At 36.1% G+C, this 21322-nt stretch overlaps 1 protein-coding gene across 1 annotated transcript in view; it reads right to left on the bottom strand.

The window, feature by feature from the left end:
- The window catches only part of BTAF1 (B-TFIID TATA-box binding protein associated factor 1), an 83036-nt gene that overhangs the window by 5329 nt on the left and 56385 nt on the right, over window positions 1-21322 (bottom strand). The window contains exons 20-34 of the mRNA XM_065922908.1: window positions 19055-19481; window positions 17870-18060; window positions 15844-15997; window positions 15316-15425; window positions 13746-13947; window positions 12457-12605; window positions 7685-7837; window positions 7329-7450; window positions 7071-7238; window positions 5610-5687; window positions 5345-5474; window positions 4358-4499; window positions 4083-4213; window positions 2326-2451; window positions 791-943 (exon numbers count right to left, since the gene is read on the bottom strand). Coding sequence (XP_065778980.1) covers window positions 791-943; window positions 2326-2451; window positions 4083-4213; window positions 4358-4499; window positions 5345-5474; window positions 5610-5687; window positions 7071-7238; window positions 7329-7450; window positions 7685-7837; window positions 12457-12605; window positions 13746-13947; window positions 15316-15425; window positions 15844-15997; window positions 17870-18060; window positions 19055-19481 — 2436 coding nt within the window. The remainder of the gene's footprint in view (window positions 1-790; window positions 944-2325; window positions 2452-4082; window positions 4214-4357; window positions 4500-5344; window positions 5475-5609; window positions 5688-7070; window positions 7239-7328; window positions 7451-7684; window positions 7838-12456; window positions 12606-13745; window positions 13948-15315; window positions 15426-15843; window positions 15998-17869; window positions 18061-19054; window positions 19482-21322) is intronic.

Below are 21322 nucleotides of genomic sequence, written 5' to 3'. Positions count from 1 at the left end.
GCCTCCAGGCTCCTCTGTCCTGGGGGTCCTCTAGGCAGGAATACTGGACTGGGCTGCCCTCCTCCAGGGACCGTCCCGAAACAGAGACGGAACCCTCGTCTCCTGCCCTGCAGGTGGATTCTTCACCATCTGAGCTACCAGGGAAGCCCACAATGTGGTGGCGGTGGTGGTAATAACAGCAACAACAGAATTTTTATTTGGCCATAAAAATCAAGTACTGATACATGCTGTGACGTGAAGGAAACTTGAAAATAAGTGAAACTAGCCAATCACAAAAGAACAAATATGTGATCCCACTTACATGAAACATTTAGAACAGGCATATTAATACAGACAAAGTAGATTAGAGGTTCCCAGGGTTATGGAAAGGAAAGTGGGAAGTTACTGCTAATTGGTAGTTTCAGGCCTTCTCTGGCAACTGGGTGGTTAAGACTTCTCACTCCCTATGCAGGGGGCACGGGTTCAATCTAAGATTCTGTGTGCTGCATGGTGCAGCCAGAAATAAATACAGGTACAGAGTTTCTATATGGATGATGGAAAAATTCTGGAATAGTGGTGATGGGTACATAACACTGAATGTAATTAATGCCACAGAATTCTACATTTCAAAAACAGTTAAAGTGGCATTTGCTATACTTTACCAAAAGTTTTTAAAAAGCTGTATCAATTTAACAAAGCAAATTTTTTGAACATGGTTAACGCATCAGTAATCTTTTGGAAAAGCAAATTTACCTACTGTTACAGATCAGGAATGTGCAAAATACATCTAACACTTAAAAGATGTACTTACTTGTTTCAAAGCTGAGAGTTTAGGGGCATGTTGAATATCATGGAGAGAAGAATTCTGAGCTGCAAGTTTTTCAGTAGTACTCTTGAACTCAGGATGCTGAGGTGTTAAGACTAATGCTGGATGGTTGCACAGTTTACGTAAGTACTGTAATGCCTTTAAGAGAGAAAAAAGTATATATAAGTCTCCTTCACATGACACAAATATTTGTATCTGTGTCTTTTCCTGTGCTACTGCATCTGTCTAGAATGCCTTTCTTCATCTTCTTACTACTTCAAGAACCAGTTCACATATCTTATTTGTGATGTCTTCATCTATGCTTCTTGTGCAATTTGTGTTTATTTCTGTGAGAGAATTTATAACATATAATTTGTATTGTGATGTCTATCTTCCCTACTTGACCCATGACCTTCTTATGACACAAGGTCTTATTAGTTCCTATAGCTAACCCTTTTGAACTGGAAGTGCCTGATAATGTTGCTAGATGATTCTAGAATTAGACATCATTTCCTAAAGGAAGGTTCCTCAAACTTTAGTGGGTATGAAAACTACACAAGACCCTTTTAAATTTGTAAACCTCTCCCCTCTACACAGTCCTTTGATTCAGCAGGCCGGTCGTGGGAAAGGGAAAGCGGAACTATGCAGTCGGGTTTGAGAAGCAGAGCCCTCGAAGGTCTTCGTTTCCTTTCTCTGACTCAGCCATACCCTTGTCTTTTGTCATTTACTTGGCCTATGATTGGGTCTCACTTTTGGCACACAGATTTGCATCAGTAAGTTCCACTGCTGGGCACTATGATAGAAACTGGGAGAGGTATGAGCTTTCAAAATCGCCTTTTCCCATTTCTATCTTTAAAAATGCTGTAGTATTTTAATATCTTGTTGACAAGGGGGGGGTTGGAAGATATTCTACAGTGGAATATTTCAAAAGGGAAAGAAAAAATGAGCTGACACTTTCTCTTTGTTCTCAAGCACATTCATCATCTGTCTCAGGACTTCTGTACTGTATGTAATATCTCTGCCTGGAATCATTTCCTCCCACGCATCTACATGCCTCAACCTTCATTTAGATCTTTGCTCAAATGTCACCTTCTCAGTGACATCCCTGATCACCCTGTTGAAAAACTACAACCTACCCTGACTCCTATTCTGTATAAGCCCATAGTTGATTTTCTTTTACATGATACATGTTTTTTATATTTTTCACCCCTAGGGTTTTGTTCACTGCTTTAATTAACCCCTGAGGTTAGAAAAATTACTGCCTTGTGGTAGGTATTCAAATATTTTTTGAATAGGAAACAAAAATTCTCTATTTTAAAACTTTTCATGTAATAACATATTGCAGTTTTCACTTTAACTTTATTACCTATTACTAATTATGAACATGAAAATTAATTAAATTGGCACTTTTACCTATTTTCAAGAATGTATACACAAAAGTGAAAAAATTAGATAAACCCATATTTCAGTGTTTCATATAAACATTGCTGTACTGAAGCGCGTTCTCCAACGACATTTACAAAGGGGGCTGTAACATGTACCTGGAACACATGACCTGTAGCTTTAAGCTTTGGTTTCTCGGTTTCTTCAGAAAGTGCAGCTGAAGAAACTGTTTCATCAACGTCGCACTTGGCACGAGACTTAGCAAAATCCTCATAGAGTTGAACCTGTAAATTCCCCCACAAAAGCAGTGAATATATTTATTTTCAGTTGTTCAAAACAGAACTAGAAAAGGCCAGTAAGAACAGCAATGTAAATCAGCTCTCATCAAAGAAAATAAATTACTCAACCTACTTGAATATAAATGATCCACTGCATCGTGGTAAATTCCTTTTAAATTACATTTAGAAAACAAGCTTAACACATTGTACAGCTGCTAAAATATTTTTCAAAAAATAGTCAAATAATCCTAAATTCAATTTTCCCACTCTATTCAAGAAGGTAAATAAGTTACGGATAAAAGAGAACCTGAACCCTTACAAGTAAATGAGGAAATCTTCCTTAAGTGAAGCTACATGGTCAAGACCCTAACAGGTATGTTTCAAAAGACCAAGTTTTAAAAAAGATACTAACCACAGAACCCACACCAAGTTTAAAGTATTTCCTTAAGAGTCTGGGTTCCTGCCGTGTATATGTTAAAACGATGTGAAAGGGAAGAAAATCTACAGTGCTAAAGAACAGAAGTCAGAGAATAAAAACCTGTAGATGCAAAACAAACCCAGATGTCACTTCCCTCTCCAGCTCCCTTCCTCCAGACTACGTAAATGTGTTCTATGCTGATGTTATATATCACTATAATATCTCAGGTTTTTTCATATGGCACCTTTTCTTTATCATACTTAAAAGTCTTCATCTGATTACCTCTAAAATTTTTCTTTCAAGAAATATTAATCTGATTTTTACAAAGAAGGGATAGACGCCGAGAGATGATGTAGATAATATCACAAAGCTCTTAGCATTTGAATTAATGTTTTGTCCACCAAACTGAAGTTGGATAGATAAATACTAAAAGGTTAACTGTCTATATATACTGAAGGGGAAAGGAGCTATTTTGCAGATATGTCTGTGTATCTTTTATTCATTTGAACCACACTAAATCATCTGATACTGAAATAGACTGATGCTTAGTAACCTAGAACACAACATAAACATTCAAAGAGAAAATTCTGTTTATAGGCCATATTTTACTAAGACAAGAGATAGCTTCCCCTTACAAAAATACCACACACACACAAATACTACACAAGGAAAGGCATACGATAAATGCCTTTGACAATGGTCTCTATGTACAAAATTAGAACAGGGCAGAAGCCAATACTTCTCTTGAAAATTTACTGGCAATACTTTAGAAGAGATGAGGTCCCACTTCCCAACTCAGCCCTGATGTACACACCTATAATGCTGCTGTAAGGAAAAGAAAGACATCACAGGCAGACTTCTGGCCCTAAAAAACGCTGGCTTACTTCTTTAACCCTGGCTTACTTCTTTATCATTTTAACGTTCCAACTTTTTCAATTAACCTGAGACATATAACAAAGCAATTATGACAATAGATTTTGTTTTAATGCTGTGTTGAAAATGCACAAACCCAAATGTGTACTTATATACGCAAACAGATTCATTTAGGTTTTATCTACACTTGTTTGAAACAGAATATTCCTGAAGTCTAAGGAAGTAGAAGCTACATGAGAGCAATAAAACCAAAGGCTAAACCCCTTTACTCACTACTTTTGTGACTTATTCAAAGCATTCTAGTAATAAACACAGCATCAACAACCACAATCACCAGATTCCTAACCTGGAGAGGACTGAGAGTACAGTAATAGTCTTGAATAATTTTGGGTGGTAGATCCTGTAAAACATCTTCTTTCATTCTTCTCAAAAGAAATGGCAGGACCTGGCGGTGCAGTGCATCCATTGCAAGAACACCTGTTAATAATTATTAACAGAATTAATTTTATTCTGTTATTCTCTTATTAATTTTTCTAATAATAAAATTAAATGACTTCCCCCAAAGTAGATATAAATTATATTCACTTGCATAGAATATATAATGGTATCTCTTTTTCCTACCTGCTTCTTGTTCTCGACTGGAGCTTCGAGCATCCCTACTTGCTAATATAGGTTTACCATACCGAGCAGCAAACTGGCGTTCAGTCCCCAAAAATCCTGGCATGAGGAAATCAAATAATGACCACAGCTCCAAAACGTTGTTCTGAATATAAGAAAGGAACACCAGTTATCTTGTGTACCAAGATTATTTCCTTATACTTAAAAATGGAACATTAATGAAAGCCCACTGTAGTAACATAGATGAGAGAGATTATCACTATATTTCTGGATATGAGTCTATATTTTATTGTGTAAAATTTGGAGAAAATACTCTATCCTATTTAGAGGAACTTTCAAGTCTTTTCCACCACAATAAGCCTTGGTGCACAGTACCAATCTTTTTGGAGTTCTATCAAGTAGTAAACAGAGCAGAAAGATGAATACGTTTCTGGGTTTTTTTGAGACTAAGATTAACAGCAAGATTTAAGAAATTTGGCCAACATCACCATTTATTCAACGCAGGAAAACCTAGAAGAGTTTGGTTATAGGTCATGTCTACCCAATATTTATGGGTCATGAGAAAAGGCACAGGTTCTTTCCAATTCTACTTGCGGTTTCACAAAACAAAAACCAAAAAAAACCCCCACACTTTTCCGTTCTGGATGCTTTCCCAGTATGTGTGGATCCTAAGGTACCATCCTATCTGTTTACCCCTTCCAGAAGCCCTTCTCACCCTGCTTAAGCTCTGGCTCACTGTGGTGGGTTGCCCTCCTGCAGTGAAACCCTTCTAATTGCACTTGGGCTTTGCCTCCTGACTCATGGGCTACCAAAGCCTAAAATCACATTTTAAATATGAGATTTAAAACCTGGTTTGCTCAGATACTGCTACATACCAAATGAACCATTATAAAAGCAAGATAATTATTGGAAATTATTCCAAAAACTAAAAAAAAACCCTCTTCTTTAATTCACTGTCAAATGCCAAGTAAAGAAAAGGTAAATAATTACCTGGATTGGTGTTCCAGAAAGAATAATCCTATAATTAGCAGTCAGTTGTTTTACTGCTTTTGACAATTTTGTTTTTCCATTTTTGATGACATGGCCTTCATCAAGAATACAGTAGTTAAATTTAATATTTCTAAGGAAGAATAAACAAAAAATGTTAGTATCTTTTACTACATGTCAGGAACAATACAGAGTGTCTTTGAGGCAGAAAAATACTAATTCTCTCTGAATTTGACACTGTTTTCCTTTAAAAAATTTTAATTCTTACCTAAAGAAATCTATGTCATTTCTCACAACATCGTATGAAGCCACTATGAGATTGTGCCTTTTCACCTGGTGCTGTAACCTGCGTTTAAAAATAAGTAAGATTAGAAAATGGGGAATCTGCAAGGTTTGTAATATACTTTCAAAGGGGAAAGCACAGATGCCATTGTACAAAGTGATTTCAATCTGCCTACCAAACCCAATATTCCTTTTTGCTTACTCTACATCCATGACCCTGCTACCTGAAGGTCATTCTCCTTACAACTTGGTCATGTGGCCCTAACTCGGTCTGATGAGAAAAGCGGTGAGTACCTGACTCACAATGTGAAGGTCATTTTAACTTTATTTGCCAAAACCTGTTCCTTGGAGGCACTATTCCTTCATCATTCCACATTGTGCTGGGGGCCGAGCGTGAGCCATCAATTACATGTCCCCATAATCACCAAAGAGGTGAAGCATTTTAATCAGATCAAGCCATTCACAATATTTTATTCCCCAATCATGGAGGTTGGTTTGAGGACATGATGCAATCATGGCCGGCTAGTCTGACAGAATATCTCTGTTCATTGCAGTTGCCAAGCTAGGAGAATGTAGGCCTAAGACTGCCCATGACCTTTTATCTACACCAACAATAGACAAAAGTCCAGTAGAGACCAACAGAACAAGCTATGCATGGGGAAGAACAATAATTCAGATGTACCTGAAGCAAGAATTCACCCCAAGATGCTCAGTTTAATTAATGAATTTCCTGTTTGCTTAAGTTAGTCTGAGTTTTTACCACTTATAAATGGATGAATTTCTTTACAGTAAATTCTTTAAGAGTACAAGCTCTTGAGCTGCCTGTGTTCAAAACTTCATTTAATTATACCTAGTGACCTTCTATTTAATTAGCTGAGTGATATTCTTCCCAGGCCCCACGTTTTAGACTCCCCATCTGCAAATTGGGAACAATAATAGTACCCGTACCTCATAAGGTAATTAAGAGAATACATGGTATTACATAAATAATCACAAGGTTTTAGGAAAGGCACCAAGAATGGTTTTGGTTCTTGATAGCTTCCTAGCTCCAAAAACTTAGAGCCTAACTGATTGTTGACAGTGGTTAATGTCCTTACACTTTGTATTTATTTTATGATTTATTTGGCTATGCCATGTTTTAGCTGTGGCTTTTAATTACAGCACATGGGATCTAGTTCACCAACCAGGGATTGAACCCAGGCCCCCTGTACTGGGAGCACAGAGTTTTAGCTACTGCACCATCAGGAAAGTCCTGAAACTTCTTAAATTTTGATGAGTCTCACTGATTATATTTTTATTATGTTCATTTACCTTTCTTAAATAAGTTAAAGTAAGTTTCTATGTCTGACAACCAAAAAAGCTAACTAGAATTCATTTTTAATAAATTTTATTTTTCCAAACTACTTAAAGCAAAAGATTAAACATTTCTTGGTTGTACAGTTCTTACCTTATTCTTTCAGTAGGAGGTCCAGTATAATGCAGTGGATTGAGATATTCTCTGGAGCAAAATTTACCTACTTCATCCACCCAATGACCTGTTAATGTTGGTGGACAAACCACCAAGGAAGGAAGTGGCATACATTCTGCCAATTTTGATCTTGCATATTCCTGGGCCCTTTACAACAGCAAAACACAATGAATTAACCAGCTTGTTCATACTGCTTAGCATCTGAAAGCCTTCTGTTAAAATAACATTTAAAATTACCTGTGACAGTGATCTCCTGCTAGAATACAGATGGACTGTAAAGTCTTCCCTAAACCCATGTCATCACACAGAATTCCATGAAGCTTATACTTATTAAGAAATGCTAACCAGTTCACACCATCCTGAAAGGTTGGGAGAAAGAGAAAAATGGTAAATGTGAACAGATCATAGAAATATTTTTCTGTAAAGAACATGTTTACAAAGACCAAACACACTGTATTTTTACAGGCAGGGAGAAATAAATGGATACAAGACACCAAACAGAAAAATTTTAATTATTAAAATCAATCTTTAAATTCTTCAAGGTACATTTAAAAGGAATAATCAGTATTTAGAAGATAAGTATAAAACTTTACCTGTTGATATTTTCTGAGTTCAGCATTGATTGGTACTGGAATCTTGTAATTTTCTAACTTTTTCCCATCTAACAATTGCTCCAAAAAGTGTCTTTCCTTGGCTTTCAATTGGATTAATTCTTCTGACATATTTGGAGGATCTGGAATGCCTGCCTAAAATGATTTTTTAAGTGTATTAAAACAATTTGCTACTATCTATTAATTTGTCCATCCCCAGATTATGAAATGTATTTCAAGTCTTATCAAAATGTAAATGCAGAGATAACACAATATTGTAAACCAACTATTCTCAATTAAAAAAATAACAAAGGTAACACACGCAGGTGCACACACACACATATGTATGCAAAGAAAAACCAATTCAAAAATAGTATGATTTTAATGACTGGAAGACAAATATTTAAGAATTTGACAGGTATTAAAAGCACTATATAATGAGATGATGAAATAAGCACATCTAAGATATTTTAAGAACACAGCTACAACTTATCTTTCCCATACCTTGTGTTACTTGGTAAAGACAAGATTGTATTGTTTAAGTGGAATGCTGTTACTATAGAGCCTCTCACTTTTAGTGTTAACGGTTTGCCAGGGTACTGGTTCTCAAAATGTGGTCTGCAGACCCCTCGGGATTTCTAAGACCTTTTCAAAGGGTTACTGACTGCAGCTATTTTATGACAAACACTGTTTGCTTTTTTCACTGTGTTGACTTTTGCTCTGATACACAAAAGTAATGGTGGGCAAGACTGCTTTTGCCTCAGGAAGAATCAAGGTGGTGACACCAAGTGTACGAGCAGTCACTATTACTTGCAGTCATGCACTAGCCTTTTTTTAAAAACCTGGTTTCACTTAAGAATGTCATTGAAACAGTAAAAATAATTTTATTAAACCTCAAACTTCAAATGGCGCATCTTTTTAACATTCTGTGCAACAAAATATGAAGTGTTCCATAAAGTATTTCTGCTGTATACCATGAATATTGAAATACAAAATATTTAGGAAAAGCACTTGTAAGATATCTTAAAATTGTGAGGTGACCTAGCTATTTTTTACAGAATGAGTTTACCTGAATGGACTGACAAACTATGGTTATTCTGACTTGAGTATTTGGCAGATTATTTTCTTTAAAAAATTTGGTCACTTCAAGGAAAATGAGTGGTACAACTTGTTGCCAATGATAAAATGCAAGCAGTCAAAGGAAACTTAGCACTGCAGGTGCTTCCCAATATTTAGAGATTTTCTGTTGGCGATACTAATGAGTCCGTTTTTTGCTATTGTATGCTGATATGAATCAACCTTTAAAAGATTTACACAACTCAGTGAGCCAGTGTTCTCAAAATGACCAATGCATGTTACAAAGCACGCATCTGTAAAAGGCCTATTCAAAAGTCTAATGGATTTATTCTTCAAATGAATTAATAAATCTTTTCCCACTTCTCACTTTTAATTTCTACTACAGAAAATATGATAAAAGTTCTTTGAGGTCTTAAATTTTTAAGAGTGTAAAGAGGAACAGAGACCAAAAAGTTTGAGAACTACTGCGCTATGTTTAAGAAATGTAAACTTAAAAGTTAAGAAAAGTAACATTCTGAGAATAGAACTTCAGTTAAATTCAATTCAAGTATGTTTCTTATAATACCAGAAATAGTATCAGGAGTGAGATATATATACTGTCTTAAAATGATTATATGTTATATTTTCAAAAGGGGTTTTGTTTTTTTGCCATGCTGTGCAGCTCAAGGGATCTTAGTTCCCCAACCAGGAATCGAACCTGTCTCCTCTGCAGTGGAAGCTCGGAGTCCTAAACACTGGACCACCAGGGAATTCCCTCAAAAGGTTTTAGAATTAACAACTTAATCAAGATAGAAACTAACATTTTAACACATTCAATATCCTAATGATAACCATCAAAATGAGGCATTTCTGCACAGTGCTTTACATGGAAGTAACAAACCTTCATCTGGTCCCATCACTTCATGGGAAACAGATGGGGAATCAGTGGAAACAGTGTCAGACTATTTTTTGGGGCTCCAAAATCACTGCAGATGGTGACTGCAGCCATGAAATTAAAAGATGCTTACTCCTTGGAAGGGAGCAACCTAGATAGCATATTAAAAAGCAGAGACGTTACTTTGCCAACAAAGGTCCGTCTAGTCAAGGCTATGGTTTTTCCAGTGGTCATGTATGGATGTGAGAGTTGGACTGTGACGAAAGCAGAGCGCTGAAGAATTGATGCTTTTGAACTGTGGTGTTGGAGAAGACTCTTCAGAGTCCGTTGGGCTGCAAGGAGATCCAACCAGTCCATCCTAAAGGAGATCAGTCCTGGGTGTTCATTGGAAGGACTGATGTTGAAGCTGAAACTCCAATACTTGGGCCACCTGATGCAAAGAGCTGACTCATTTGAAAAGACCCTGATGCTGGGAAAGATTGAGGGTGGGAGGAGAAGGGGACAACAGAGGATGAGATGGTTGAATGGCATCACTGACTCAATGGACATGAGTTTGGGTAAACTCCGGGAGTTGGTGATGGACAGGGAGGCCTGGCGTGCTGCGATTCATGGGGTCACAAAGAGTAGGACATGACTGAGTGACTGAACTAAACTGAACAAATCTTCAGGCATTTATCTTCATGGATCTTTTAATAAATAACAACCAGATATAAGGTCGTACCTCCCAGGTGGCGCTAGGGGTAAAGAACCTGCCTGCCAATGCAGGAGAAATAAGAGATGCAGGTTTGATCCCTGGGTTGGGAAGATCCCCTGGAAGAGGAAATGGCAACCCACTCCAGTATTCTTGCCTGGAGAATCCCATGGACAGAGAAGCCTGGCGGATTACAGTCCATAGGACCACAAAGAGTTGGACATGACTAAAGTGACTTAGCATAAGGCCATACAATGAGGTACATTTCCTAACAATGATTAGGATTCATAAATATTGTTCAGTGCCAGGAACCCTTCCATTGATATCTTCCTCACTCCAATTCCTATAAAAGCAGCAAGTTACTAACAGTGCAAGGAATAAACGCTTCTATCAAACCCACTGCTTGATAGTCCCTGAATCCTTGAAAGAAAAGTACATGATGATTCTTATGAAAATGTAACAGAGCATATCAAGATAAAGTGGAATAGGAATTAACCTGCATGACATTCTTGTTTCTACTGCTGTGTCTTCAAATTCACAGCATCTAATTTGTCATTAATCCTATCCAGTGTGTTTTTATTTGTTTGTATCTTTTAACTCAAGAAGTTCAATGTGGATTGTTCTGTTTCCTCCAGTTCAGTCTTTATTACATTCATGCTTTCCCTCTACCTTCTTGAACATATGGAGCATATTTTAATGACCTTGTATACTAATTCTGTTATCTGGGTCATTTCAGGGTCTGCTTCTATTGACTGACTTTTCTCCTGGGTGACTTCTTTTTTTTCCTCTGGCCACACCACATGGCTTGTGGGATCCCAGTTCCCCAACTAGGGACTGAACCCTGGTCATGGCAGTGAAAGCCTGGAACCCTAACCCACTAGGCCACTAGGGAATTCCCTCTGGCTGATTTTCTGATGTGTGCTAAACATCCTAAGTTTTATGCTGCTAGGTGCTGAACTTCAGGGGGTTAAATATTTTAGATTTTTAAATTTTTTCTGGGATGTAGTTAAATGATCTGAAACCAGTTCAATCCTTTAAGGCTTGCTTTTTTAGGATTTGCTAGTGTGGGTTCAAATCAATCTTCTCGCAAGGGTTAATTTGGCCCCACTACTCAGGCAGTGTACTTCTGAAGACTGTACTCAGTACCCTATGGTAGGTCCTTTGACTCAGCTTTTTTTTTTTTACCAGATATAGTCAAACTCCACCCACCCCCCCTTCCCAAGAGACTGTTCAAAAGTATTATGCTCATACTTTTCTAGTAGAAATATAAAATGGTACAGTTTTCTGGGAAAACAGTTTGACAGTTTCTTAAAAAGTTTAACATCTTATGACCCAGTAATTCCATTCGTAAATGTCTGCTCAAAAGAAAGAAAAGCAGGGATTTCCCTGGTGGTCCAGTGGTTAAAAATCTGCACTTCCACTGAAGGGGGCACGGGTTTGATCCCTGGTCAGGGAACTAAGATCCCATGTGCCTCACAAAGAAATCAAAAAGAGAGAGAAAAAAAAAACCTTACACCCAAATACTTTATAAGTGCATGCTCACAGCAGCATTACTCATCACAGCCAAATGTCCATCAACTGATGAAAGGATAAACAAAATGCAGTATTCCAGTGTATTATCTGGCCTAAAAACGAACCACTGGATATACTGCAGATGGATGAAATGCATATATACTTATTTCCTGAATTACAAAAATCCCATAAAAATATATTAAGTGGCTAAGTGACAGGGTCCTGGCTTTTCTCTTGCTTCAAGTCACTTCTATTTCCTGCATTGGCCACATATATTATTTCTGTCCCATAAATATACTCCAAAATTGTCCAACTTCAGCCTTGCATTCTAATTTCTCCATAATCCAACAGACATATCATTTGCTTTTTACACTTTCTAGAATAGCATCTAGAAATTTAGCATCACCTAAAGAATTATTCTTTTAGGAACCATAGTTTTATTTAAAACGGTGTTAAAAAAATTACCTATTAAAACATAAAAGTCTTAAGACTTATAATGTAAACATATTCAACATCTTTTTTTAAAACTTGTTCTTTAGAACGTGTTCTTTAAAAGGTGTTACAATTATTATGAAGTTATTGAAAACACTAAGTTCATAAACCAAGTTATCATCAACTTACCTCAAGCGGCATGAGTCTAATTAGTGTTGCAAAGCATTGTGTCGCCATGAATCTTACGCTGTCCGTCTGATCACTCATCCTTCCCAACACAGGCACAACCAAGAGTACAATATATGGGACAATGCCAACATCCAGCTGTTCCATTACACCTGAGCAAGTTACTAAGGAAATTTCTAACTGGTTCCAGGGTAGAGGTTTTCATAAACAGACACACCAAGACTGTGACTTCCAAAACAGTTTCCTCATGCTTACCTGTATTATGAGAGACTGATGATCCCTCAAGGTCTATGATTCAACTGTTAACAGCATTTATACAGGGTTACTTTTAAAAAAAATTATTTAACTTTCTACTGATTAAGAAGATAAGATGATTTTTTTAATCTGAGGAATGCTGGAGGAAATCTAAGATTTTTTTCCATAGAGAAATTCCTACAAGTTTCTAGAATTCACATATCAAAATAAATTGATTTACATTGCAAGCAAGGGAGCACAAGCAAGTGTCAAAGATTAATTCCAATTTTCCCACCAGGATCTTAACAACCCTGAGCTGGAGACAGCAGGTCCAGTGAGTTCAGTCCCATTATCTTTAGCATTTCTTAGCTAGAGTTTCTACTGGTTTGATCTATATCCATGTTTCTTGCTCTTAGACCAAAATATCTTTTAGGTATTTTGAGTTAAACAATGTTAGCAGATGCCATACCCTTGGTAAAAAAGCTTGTCTGTATATTTCCAGTTAATCATTTTGTCAGACAATCAATGAACAAAGCAAAATAGTAAATTTATAAGAACTACCTACATAGTATCTGATTAATACTGGGTTGGCCAAAAAAAGTAGCATAGCATCATATAGAAAAAGCTAAACAAACTTTTTTGGCCAACCTAATATTTAAAAACATACTGACTATAAATTTTTTGCTTATAAAAAGATCTCTTAAAATTAACAGTAATTCTTCAATTTTTTGTGTGAATATTATAATAAAATGTAAACACAGGTATAATATAATGCAATAAAAATAACACTTCGAAATAAAAAAAAGAGTTTTCTTTTTTTTTTGAACAAGGTAGTTTGTGTGCACATTTGTTTTTGGTACTGTTTTTTTGTTTTTTTTTTTGGCTTGTTCTCCTCCCACCCCCCAATCCCAACATGGTTTGCTCAGCAGTGAAAGTGTAGAGTCCTAACCACTGGACCGCCAGGGAACTCCCCGAATATATCTGAATAAATTTTATTTTAGTCACTTTTAAATAAAGCAAATATAATTTGAGTAGTTTTTCAAAGTGAAAAAGGATACAGGCAAGTGCTTCAATTGCACCCTCTTGTTTGATATTGTCATCAATTGCTCCCAGCCATGGAAGAACCTTCTCCAAAAATATATTCATTGTTTCCATGGTAGCTATTTTGCTCATGACGCCCACACAACGAGCAGCCATGTGCCTCACTGCAGTGCTGGGATACTGAAGGCACATGTAAAGATGTGGCAAATGCAGTACCAACTAAAAACAAAAAGTTTAAGTCAGAAGATTCATTAGGGAATTTAATGTTTAAAATACAACTATAATGGCCTTTACTCAGAGGTTCTCAATATTCCAAGTGATGCTAAATGCAAGAATTATCTCCAGTTACCTCAAAACATTGTCAGAATATCCTAAATAAAAATTTAATCTAAATCTACACTATTATAATGCTTTTAAAAAGAATAGATAGGTGCAGAACTTCTCCCCTGTTCAATATTCTCTTAAGCATCAGGGAACACTCAATACTTTGCAAAATGTGTAGGGAACACATCAAAGGCACTTGCACGATTCTCCTACTGAGGCTAGGAAAATGACACTACACATCATCAGCCCCCTCCAAATCTGGCTTAGGTTTAAGTACATCCTTTGTATTCACTGGGTTGGGTGATCTTGATTTTGTTCTAGGCACCATACTCTGGTAGTTATTTTCCACTTTAACTTCCTGGCTTTCCATACGCAATATAATCACAAGAGCATGACTATCCCATTATTAAATGTCTGATGCACAGAAGCCAGGATTAATGCTGATGAGAGTCAGGTACTTGCTCAACAAACTAGCCTTACAGTTCAACTGAATGCATCCTGTTTGATCATGGAGGCTGAGCACATACAGATGAATTCCGCCCTTCTTTACTAGTGATAAATTCGCAAAATTTAACAAGTAAGAGAATATGTTTTACTACTATATAAACAGAAAAATTTCTCTCTACTCTCTCCTATATGAATAAAGGATTGACGCTAGCACCTTTTACGATGTTATAAATTGCAGAGAGCTTCCTATTACAGTTACATGGAAAGAATAGTATCAACACTTTCTTCAGTGGAAAACCAGATAATTAATTCTCTGGTCTATGTTCCTCCTCCCTCCATTCTAATTTTTTGGTGAGAGATATTTTAACAGTCAAAAAATAAACCCATGTTCTATCTGCCACTGACTAGTTTCATCTCAGAGAGGTAACTTCCTCCTACCATTACATTTACCTAGGGAAGGTTTTATCACCTGTATTCTTCTGTTCCTGGACTATATTATTAAGATGGTATAGATGAACAGGGATGCAGCTTTCTTTTGTGTTTGCAGCTGGCTTCAGTGTGATCACAGCCCTGTTCCTACTGCCCTATATTCTAAGCTCTCAGAATGGGTTTGCTCTCATTCACACATCCACCTCTGCCTCAAAGCCTGGAAGAGTTAAGTTGTAAGGAAAAGAAGGAATCTAGTTATAGCATCTAGAAGAAAATGAAATCATAAGGGATGACATCATAGTTGCACTTTTCATTCAAGCCTTAAGTCTTTCTAATAAGACTACTCATTTTATTAGGAAAAAAACTACACTTGCATTAGTTAGTTACCAGGGGATGAAGCTCAGAATCCATTGACACCGCTGCTGTTTCAAAAACTTGCAGAGAATTCACCAGTTCTTGGGCAGGGCCATCTCCCTTTTCCAAGAGGGACTTTCCATCTATTAGGATACATTGATTTAAGTGCATATTACCTTACAAATAGTTTTTCAAAATCCAGAGCATACAAAAAGTCTTAGCACTCCCCCAGCTACTGTGGAAGAGTCTCTTTTGCTTTATAATATAAAATGAAATACCACACCCTTAATTTAACTACTGAGGTGCTAATTCTAAAGAACTAAAGAAGCTTAATATAATGATTCATTTCAAATCTCTTTCTAAATATATAACAGGAAAAGTAAAAAAGCAAGAAAGTATACAAAATGATATGAAAATCAATGTTTTTAACAACCTTCTATTTAAAAACTTACCAGCTGGCCTGGGATAAATAGGCACAGGCATTGTTACTTTATAAAGACATATGTAATGGATATACACTGAAATCTGTTTAAATCCCAACTCGGAAAAATATGTACACACCAAAATTATGTATGTCGATTGTATTCCTCAATGGGCCAACCATAGCATCCCAAAGATGTGGCAACTTCACTGCCATTTCACCACCAAAATGCTTCACTATAGTTGTCAAGGCAAACTCAGCTCCTCTCCGTTGTACCAAGTAAGGCTTCTGAGCCTAAAAATTAAATGTAAGGTGAAAACAAGATTTCAGAAAAAAGTATAATGCTTTCAAAATGTTATTAAGAGAATTTAAAAATCAGTGTTAAGAATTCAGTGTTACCATTAACCAATGAAGCAATTATTGAACATACTTATTATAACTATAAAACACCTCTCAATAAATGTATATAGGCATAAAATCCTGAGCTAGATTTTCACATCCAAAGTAAAATACTTTTGGGGGGTTGGAGAAAAGAAATAGAAGAATACGTGCTGTTTCTAGAGATAGTCCTAAGTGACAAGTTTTTTTCTTCTTTTCTCTACCCCAAAGAAACTTACCATGACCTGCCCTTATTTATATTTGCTTAAGGGATAGCATGGCTTCCCTGATAGCTCAGTTGGTGAAGAATCTGCCTGCAATGCAAGAGACCCCGGTTTGATTCCTGGGTTAGGAAGATTCCATGCAGAAGGGATATGCTACCCATTCCAGTAGTCTCGGGCTTCCCCTGTGACTCAGCTGGTAAAGAATCTGCCTGCAATGCGGGAGACCTGGGTTCGATCCCTGGGGTGGGAAGATCCCCTGAAGAAGAGAAAGGCTACCCACTCCAGTATTCTGGCCTGGAGAATTCCATGTACTGTATAGTCCACGAGGCTGTTGCAAAGAGTTGAAAACAAATGAGTGACTTTCACTTTCAAGGGATAGAATATAAGCATCTGTTTAATTTAACAAGATTAATATAACCTCATACTTAGCAGTAATTTCATAATAATTAAATACAAAAAAAGTCCCCCAAGAAAGATACAATTATATTTTTAAGTGAAGGAACTATGCAAATCGAAGTACACATTTTTGATTAAAATTAAGATGAGAAGAATATAGTTAGTGAAAAAGGCTTCATTCATAGAATATTTTAAAAGGAATATAGACAATAAGATTTTGGTTTAAAAAAAAACAAACTTAAAATAGGCCTATACTTTATAGAAATATATTAAACACATGCCTTTTAGCACTGATAGTTTATCTCAACTCAGGTAAGTTCCTATGTCTTGCAACCAGTAGAGCTACCTAGAGAATTCCATTGTTAAAATGTGACTAAGATTTTTCAAAACCAAGCAGTTAAAAAAAAAGTTTTTCTTTTTTTTTTTTTCAGCCACACAGCAGTGTGAGATCTTAGTTCCCTAACCAGGGATCAAACCTGCACCCTCTGCACTGGAAGCACGAAGCCTTAACCACTGGACCACCAGGGAAGTCCCACCAAACATTTCTTTAAATTGTCTCTAAAAACTGTACTGTAGAACAAGTAGATCAATGAAATAGAACAGAAAGCCCAAGGAAATCCTTACATATAGGAAAGCAGGATATATAACAGAGGAGCTATTATCATCAACTAGGGAGGAAAAGATTCAATGGTGGGATAACTGGTTGTTCCTATCGGCAAATAAATTTAGATCCCTACCTCACATCACACAATTAATACATTTCAAGTTGACTAAAAGGTAACAAGTTATTTGACACTATAAACTTATCCTCTGAATATCAACAGTAATTCCTAACACTGATAAGACTGAGAAAAGTTAGCTTTCACTATTACTTAACATCTCCGTAGCCACTGTTACAGGAGTGAATTAGTTCATATTCATGAATGACTTATACACCCACTACTGAGAGGGTTTCTTGCTAGCAAGATAATCAGAAAGCTATATTGGTAAAAATAAGAAGCTTGAGAAATTTGAAGTTTGTAGTTTTTCTGAACTCTGTTGCTGGAGTACTCCAAAAAATTATTAGCTCCAGTTCATTCACTTAAAAATTCTAGAAGCTGATATGACAATTTAGCTTTCAATCTAATCTGTGAGAAATTAGAGTATTCAAGGAAGAAAAACTATTTACCTCATCAAGTTCAACAAGGAGGTTTCCACTACCTCCTGCAGGAAGATCTGCTATTTGAGCTTTGACGGCTTTGGGGGTAGGACCTCGCCTACTTGTGATAGCAAAGGCAGCTTTCTGATGACGATAGAGCGTAATTATACCCCGGTGCTTGGTGACAGTATGATGCATTCCATCTTTTTCAGAGTTGGATCCTATTAAGGAAAAAAGTCAAATAATCCTTAAAGCATAATATAGGTGACCAAATGTTTCCTGCTCCAAAAGATACAACACATTTTCAAATTGTCTTTCAAGCCTCAATTTTTATAGGCCAATGATATTTTCTCTAGACAATGAAATGGTCACAAAAATCAGTAATATGCAACATTAAGTTAAACATTTTGATATCTGTATAGGACCATACTTAATACAACCAAGGTTGCAGAATCCTGTTAACAACCAGAAATATCTAATGCAAGGTTGACTGTACCACCTTCTGTTAAAAGTACATTAATTCTTTAAAAATGAGTAACTGTTTCCAGGCATAAAAAGACACATTAAAAAATACTGCAAGTAAGTTCTCTCTTAAAAAAAAAAAAGTCTATAGTAACCATGAATTCACAAACACCAACCAATGCAAAATATTGTTGCCTCAACTAGCTCTCAGGGAGGGGATGGGAGGAAATTAGTACTAAGGCATGTGACAAAACATTGGTCCTTGAGACTAGACTACAAAGAGCAGTTATTACTTTACATACACATTTTCTGGAGGAAAACAGAAAAGCTATTTAAATACTATTTGATAACAGAGTCCACTTATCTCATAAGACATGTACTAAATTAGAGAAAAACAGAATTTTATAGGAAGAACTTTCAGTCACCATTGGATACAGTTAAGTTTTCTAGCCCTGTCAACAGTAAACCCTATAATGATGATCTTGAAAGAGAAGTTAAGGGTTAATACCTGTCTTATAGGATTTAGTCATCTTAAATGTGAGAACTTAGAGACCTCAAAGATATCAGGTCTTTAATAAATAACTTATGAGTTAAGAGGGCTGTGATTTTATTAGCAGTAAGTGCAAATTCTCTCAAAATGATAAAAAGCTCCAACATAAACTGGATTTTGCTTAAATTATACCTGTAGATAACTGTAAACAAATTTAAATGGTTAATTCTTTCCCTACCCCCAAAAAAGGTTTAGATATATACCTTTAGAATTTTCCTGGCCACTTTGTGTTGGTACTGGACATGTGACAGAAGGAGTTAGATATGGGTCCACACAAAGTGAGCTACAGAGATTTTTAATAATTTTTGAATTGGGACAGGGAGTCCTAGTTGTGCACTGCTGAAGTAGTTTGGCCATGCATTGAGCTGCGTAGTTCTGCACTAGCGTATTCTCTTCCTTTTTAATTGTCTCCATTAATGGTTTGATAATAGGATTTAACTTCTCCGGAAGCTGCTGCAAGCTCACAACTGCACATGCAGCGAAAGTATGCACTCTCAGCTGCAGCACTTGCCACTCCTGGTTGGTCTCCGTAACCGTCATTTGGACCTGCTGTCGTTTACTGTCTAACTGCTGAGATACTTGAGGATTTAAACTGAAGGATGATGTGACTTCATTAAAAACAGTAGTGACCTATGAAAGAGAGAAATCAAGAATCGTTAATGACATCAATCCCAAGTAGCCTGTAAATTCTTAAAGGGAGACAGCAAACTTTCTGTTTCAATTGTAAATTCTACAATAATTAGTACATTTTAGTATTCAATAAACTAAATGTCTAAAACCTTCCCAAGTAAACTTTATTTTAATCTGACTTAATTTAACAATGTATTATACTTTTTTAAGAAAGACACAATCTTTTCAGAGGTTTCTTATATTTAGTAAGTTTGAGTGAATACTTTGGTGAAATAACACTGTGAGCAAATATAAACCAGTTCTTTTAGAATTGTATAACAGTTGTTAATTCTTTAATTACCAAAAACTGCTTGAAGCTACGACTGTGGCATCAGACTACTTTACAAGCTCCATTAGAAGACTGTTCATTATATCTTCTTAGAACAACTTAATGAGATGTAACTCACATACGGTACACTCAAAGTGTACAGTTCAATGGTTTTTACTATACTCAGAATTGTACAATCATCACTACAATTTTAGAACATCTGCATCATCTCCAAAATGAAACTCAATACTTATTAGTAGTAACACCTCATTTCCTCCATCCTATGTAACCACTTATCTACATTCTATCTTTACAGATTTGCCTATTCTGGACATTTTCATATAAACTAATGTATAATCTTTTATGACCAGATTCTTTCATTTAGCATCTTTAAAGGTTCACTGATATTTTAGCATGTATAATTACTTCATTCCCTTTTTTGGCTAAATAATATTATACTACATGGATATACCATATTGCATTCTTCCATTCATTAGCTGATGAATGGTTGGGTTGGTCCCACCTTAGTTAGTATTACAAATAATGTTGCTATGAATATTTATGTACAAGATTTTGTGTGCACATGTTTTTTAAATTACCATTTAAAGATAGTATGATGGCTTATATAACAAAAATAGTCTTTTTGTTTGATAAATAACCGGAGTCATAAAAAGGCTCTATAAAAAGGCTCTATAAATGGATCCAATCTGATCAATGTTGGTCAGAAAAGTCTGTAACATTAAAGAACCTAACTTTTAAAAAATGGATAACCCAATTTTTCAGACTTAGAAATGATCAACTTTCTTATGGGCAAGACTGGATAATGCCAGACTCATTATGAGAAGCAAAACAGGCACACAGATAAGATCTTCTTCTATCACTAAAAATATGAAAGACTTTAAATTGAGCTTTATCTGCTTGATCATGATCTGTTCTCTACAAAGAAACATGATCATAAACCACTTCTAACTTATATTCTCCACTTTGCTTTGTCTGTTTTATGTGTTCAAGCTCTGCATAAGATTATTTGAAATACGGTTTCACTACTAAAAGTTTAAAAACACTGTCCTAAATACACTATGCTTCTGTCAATTTTCAATGATTATAGGCAGCTTAGGTGAAGCTTTCCAATTTCCATTCATTCATTTAGTCAACGAATATTTAATGAGTAATACTAAAACATTAGTAAAACCAATGTCTTTATACACTCAAAAAAAAATGTTGAGACTAATGTGGGAGATACACAGGTAAACAAAGACAATATAACATGAAACTAAGGTAAGTGCAAGTTTCTGTGGTAGCACAAGGGTAGCTTAACTCCTCTCAGGTGACAAAAGCAATGAAAGCTTGTTAGAGGCAGTTAACACTTATGCTAGGTTTTTAAACAATAGTTAAGTCTGGAGTTATGAGGACATCCTGGCAAGAAGAGTTGAGGTAGTGAGTGGAAGCCGAGGCACTGTTCAAGGAACTGACAGCAGTCATCATAGCTTAAGCACAGGGTTTAGATGAAAGAACGTCAAAAAATGAACTTGGG

The sequence above is a fragment of the Muntiacus reevesi genome, chromosome 2 (genome assembly GCF_963930625.1).
Source record: "Muntiacus reevesi chromosome 2, mMunRee1.1, whole genome shotgun sequence".
Lineage (NCBI taxonomy): Eukaryota > Metazoa > Chordata > Mammalia > Artiodactyla > Cervidae > Muntiacus > Muntiacus reevesi.
The sequence above is the reverse complement of the archived record's forward strand: the minus strand, read 5'-3'. Positions and strand labels throughout refer to the sequence as shown.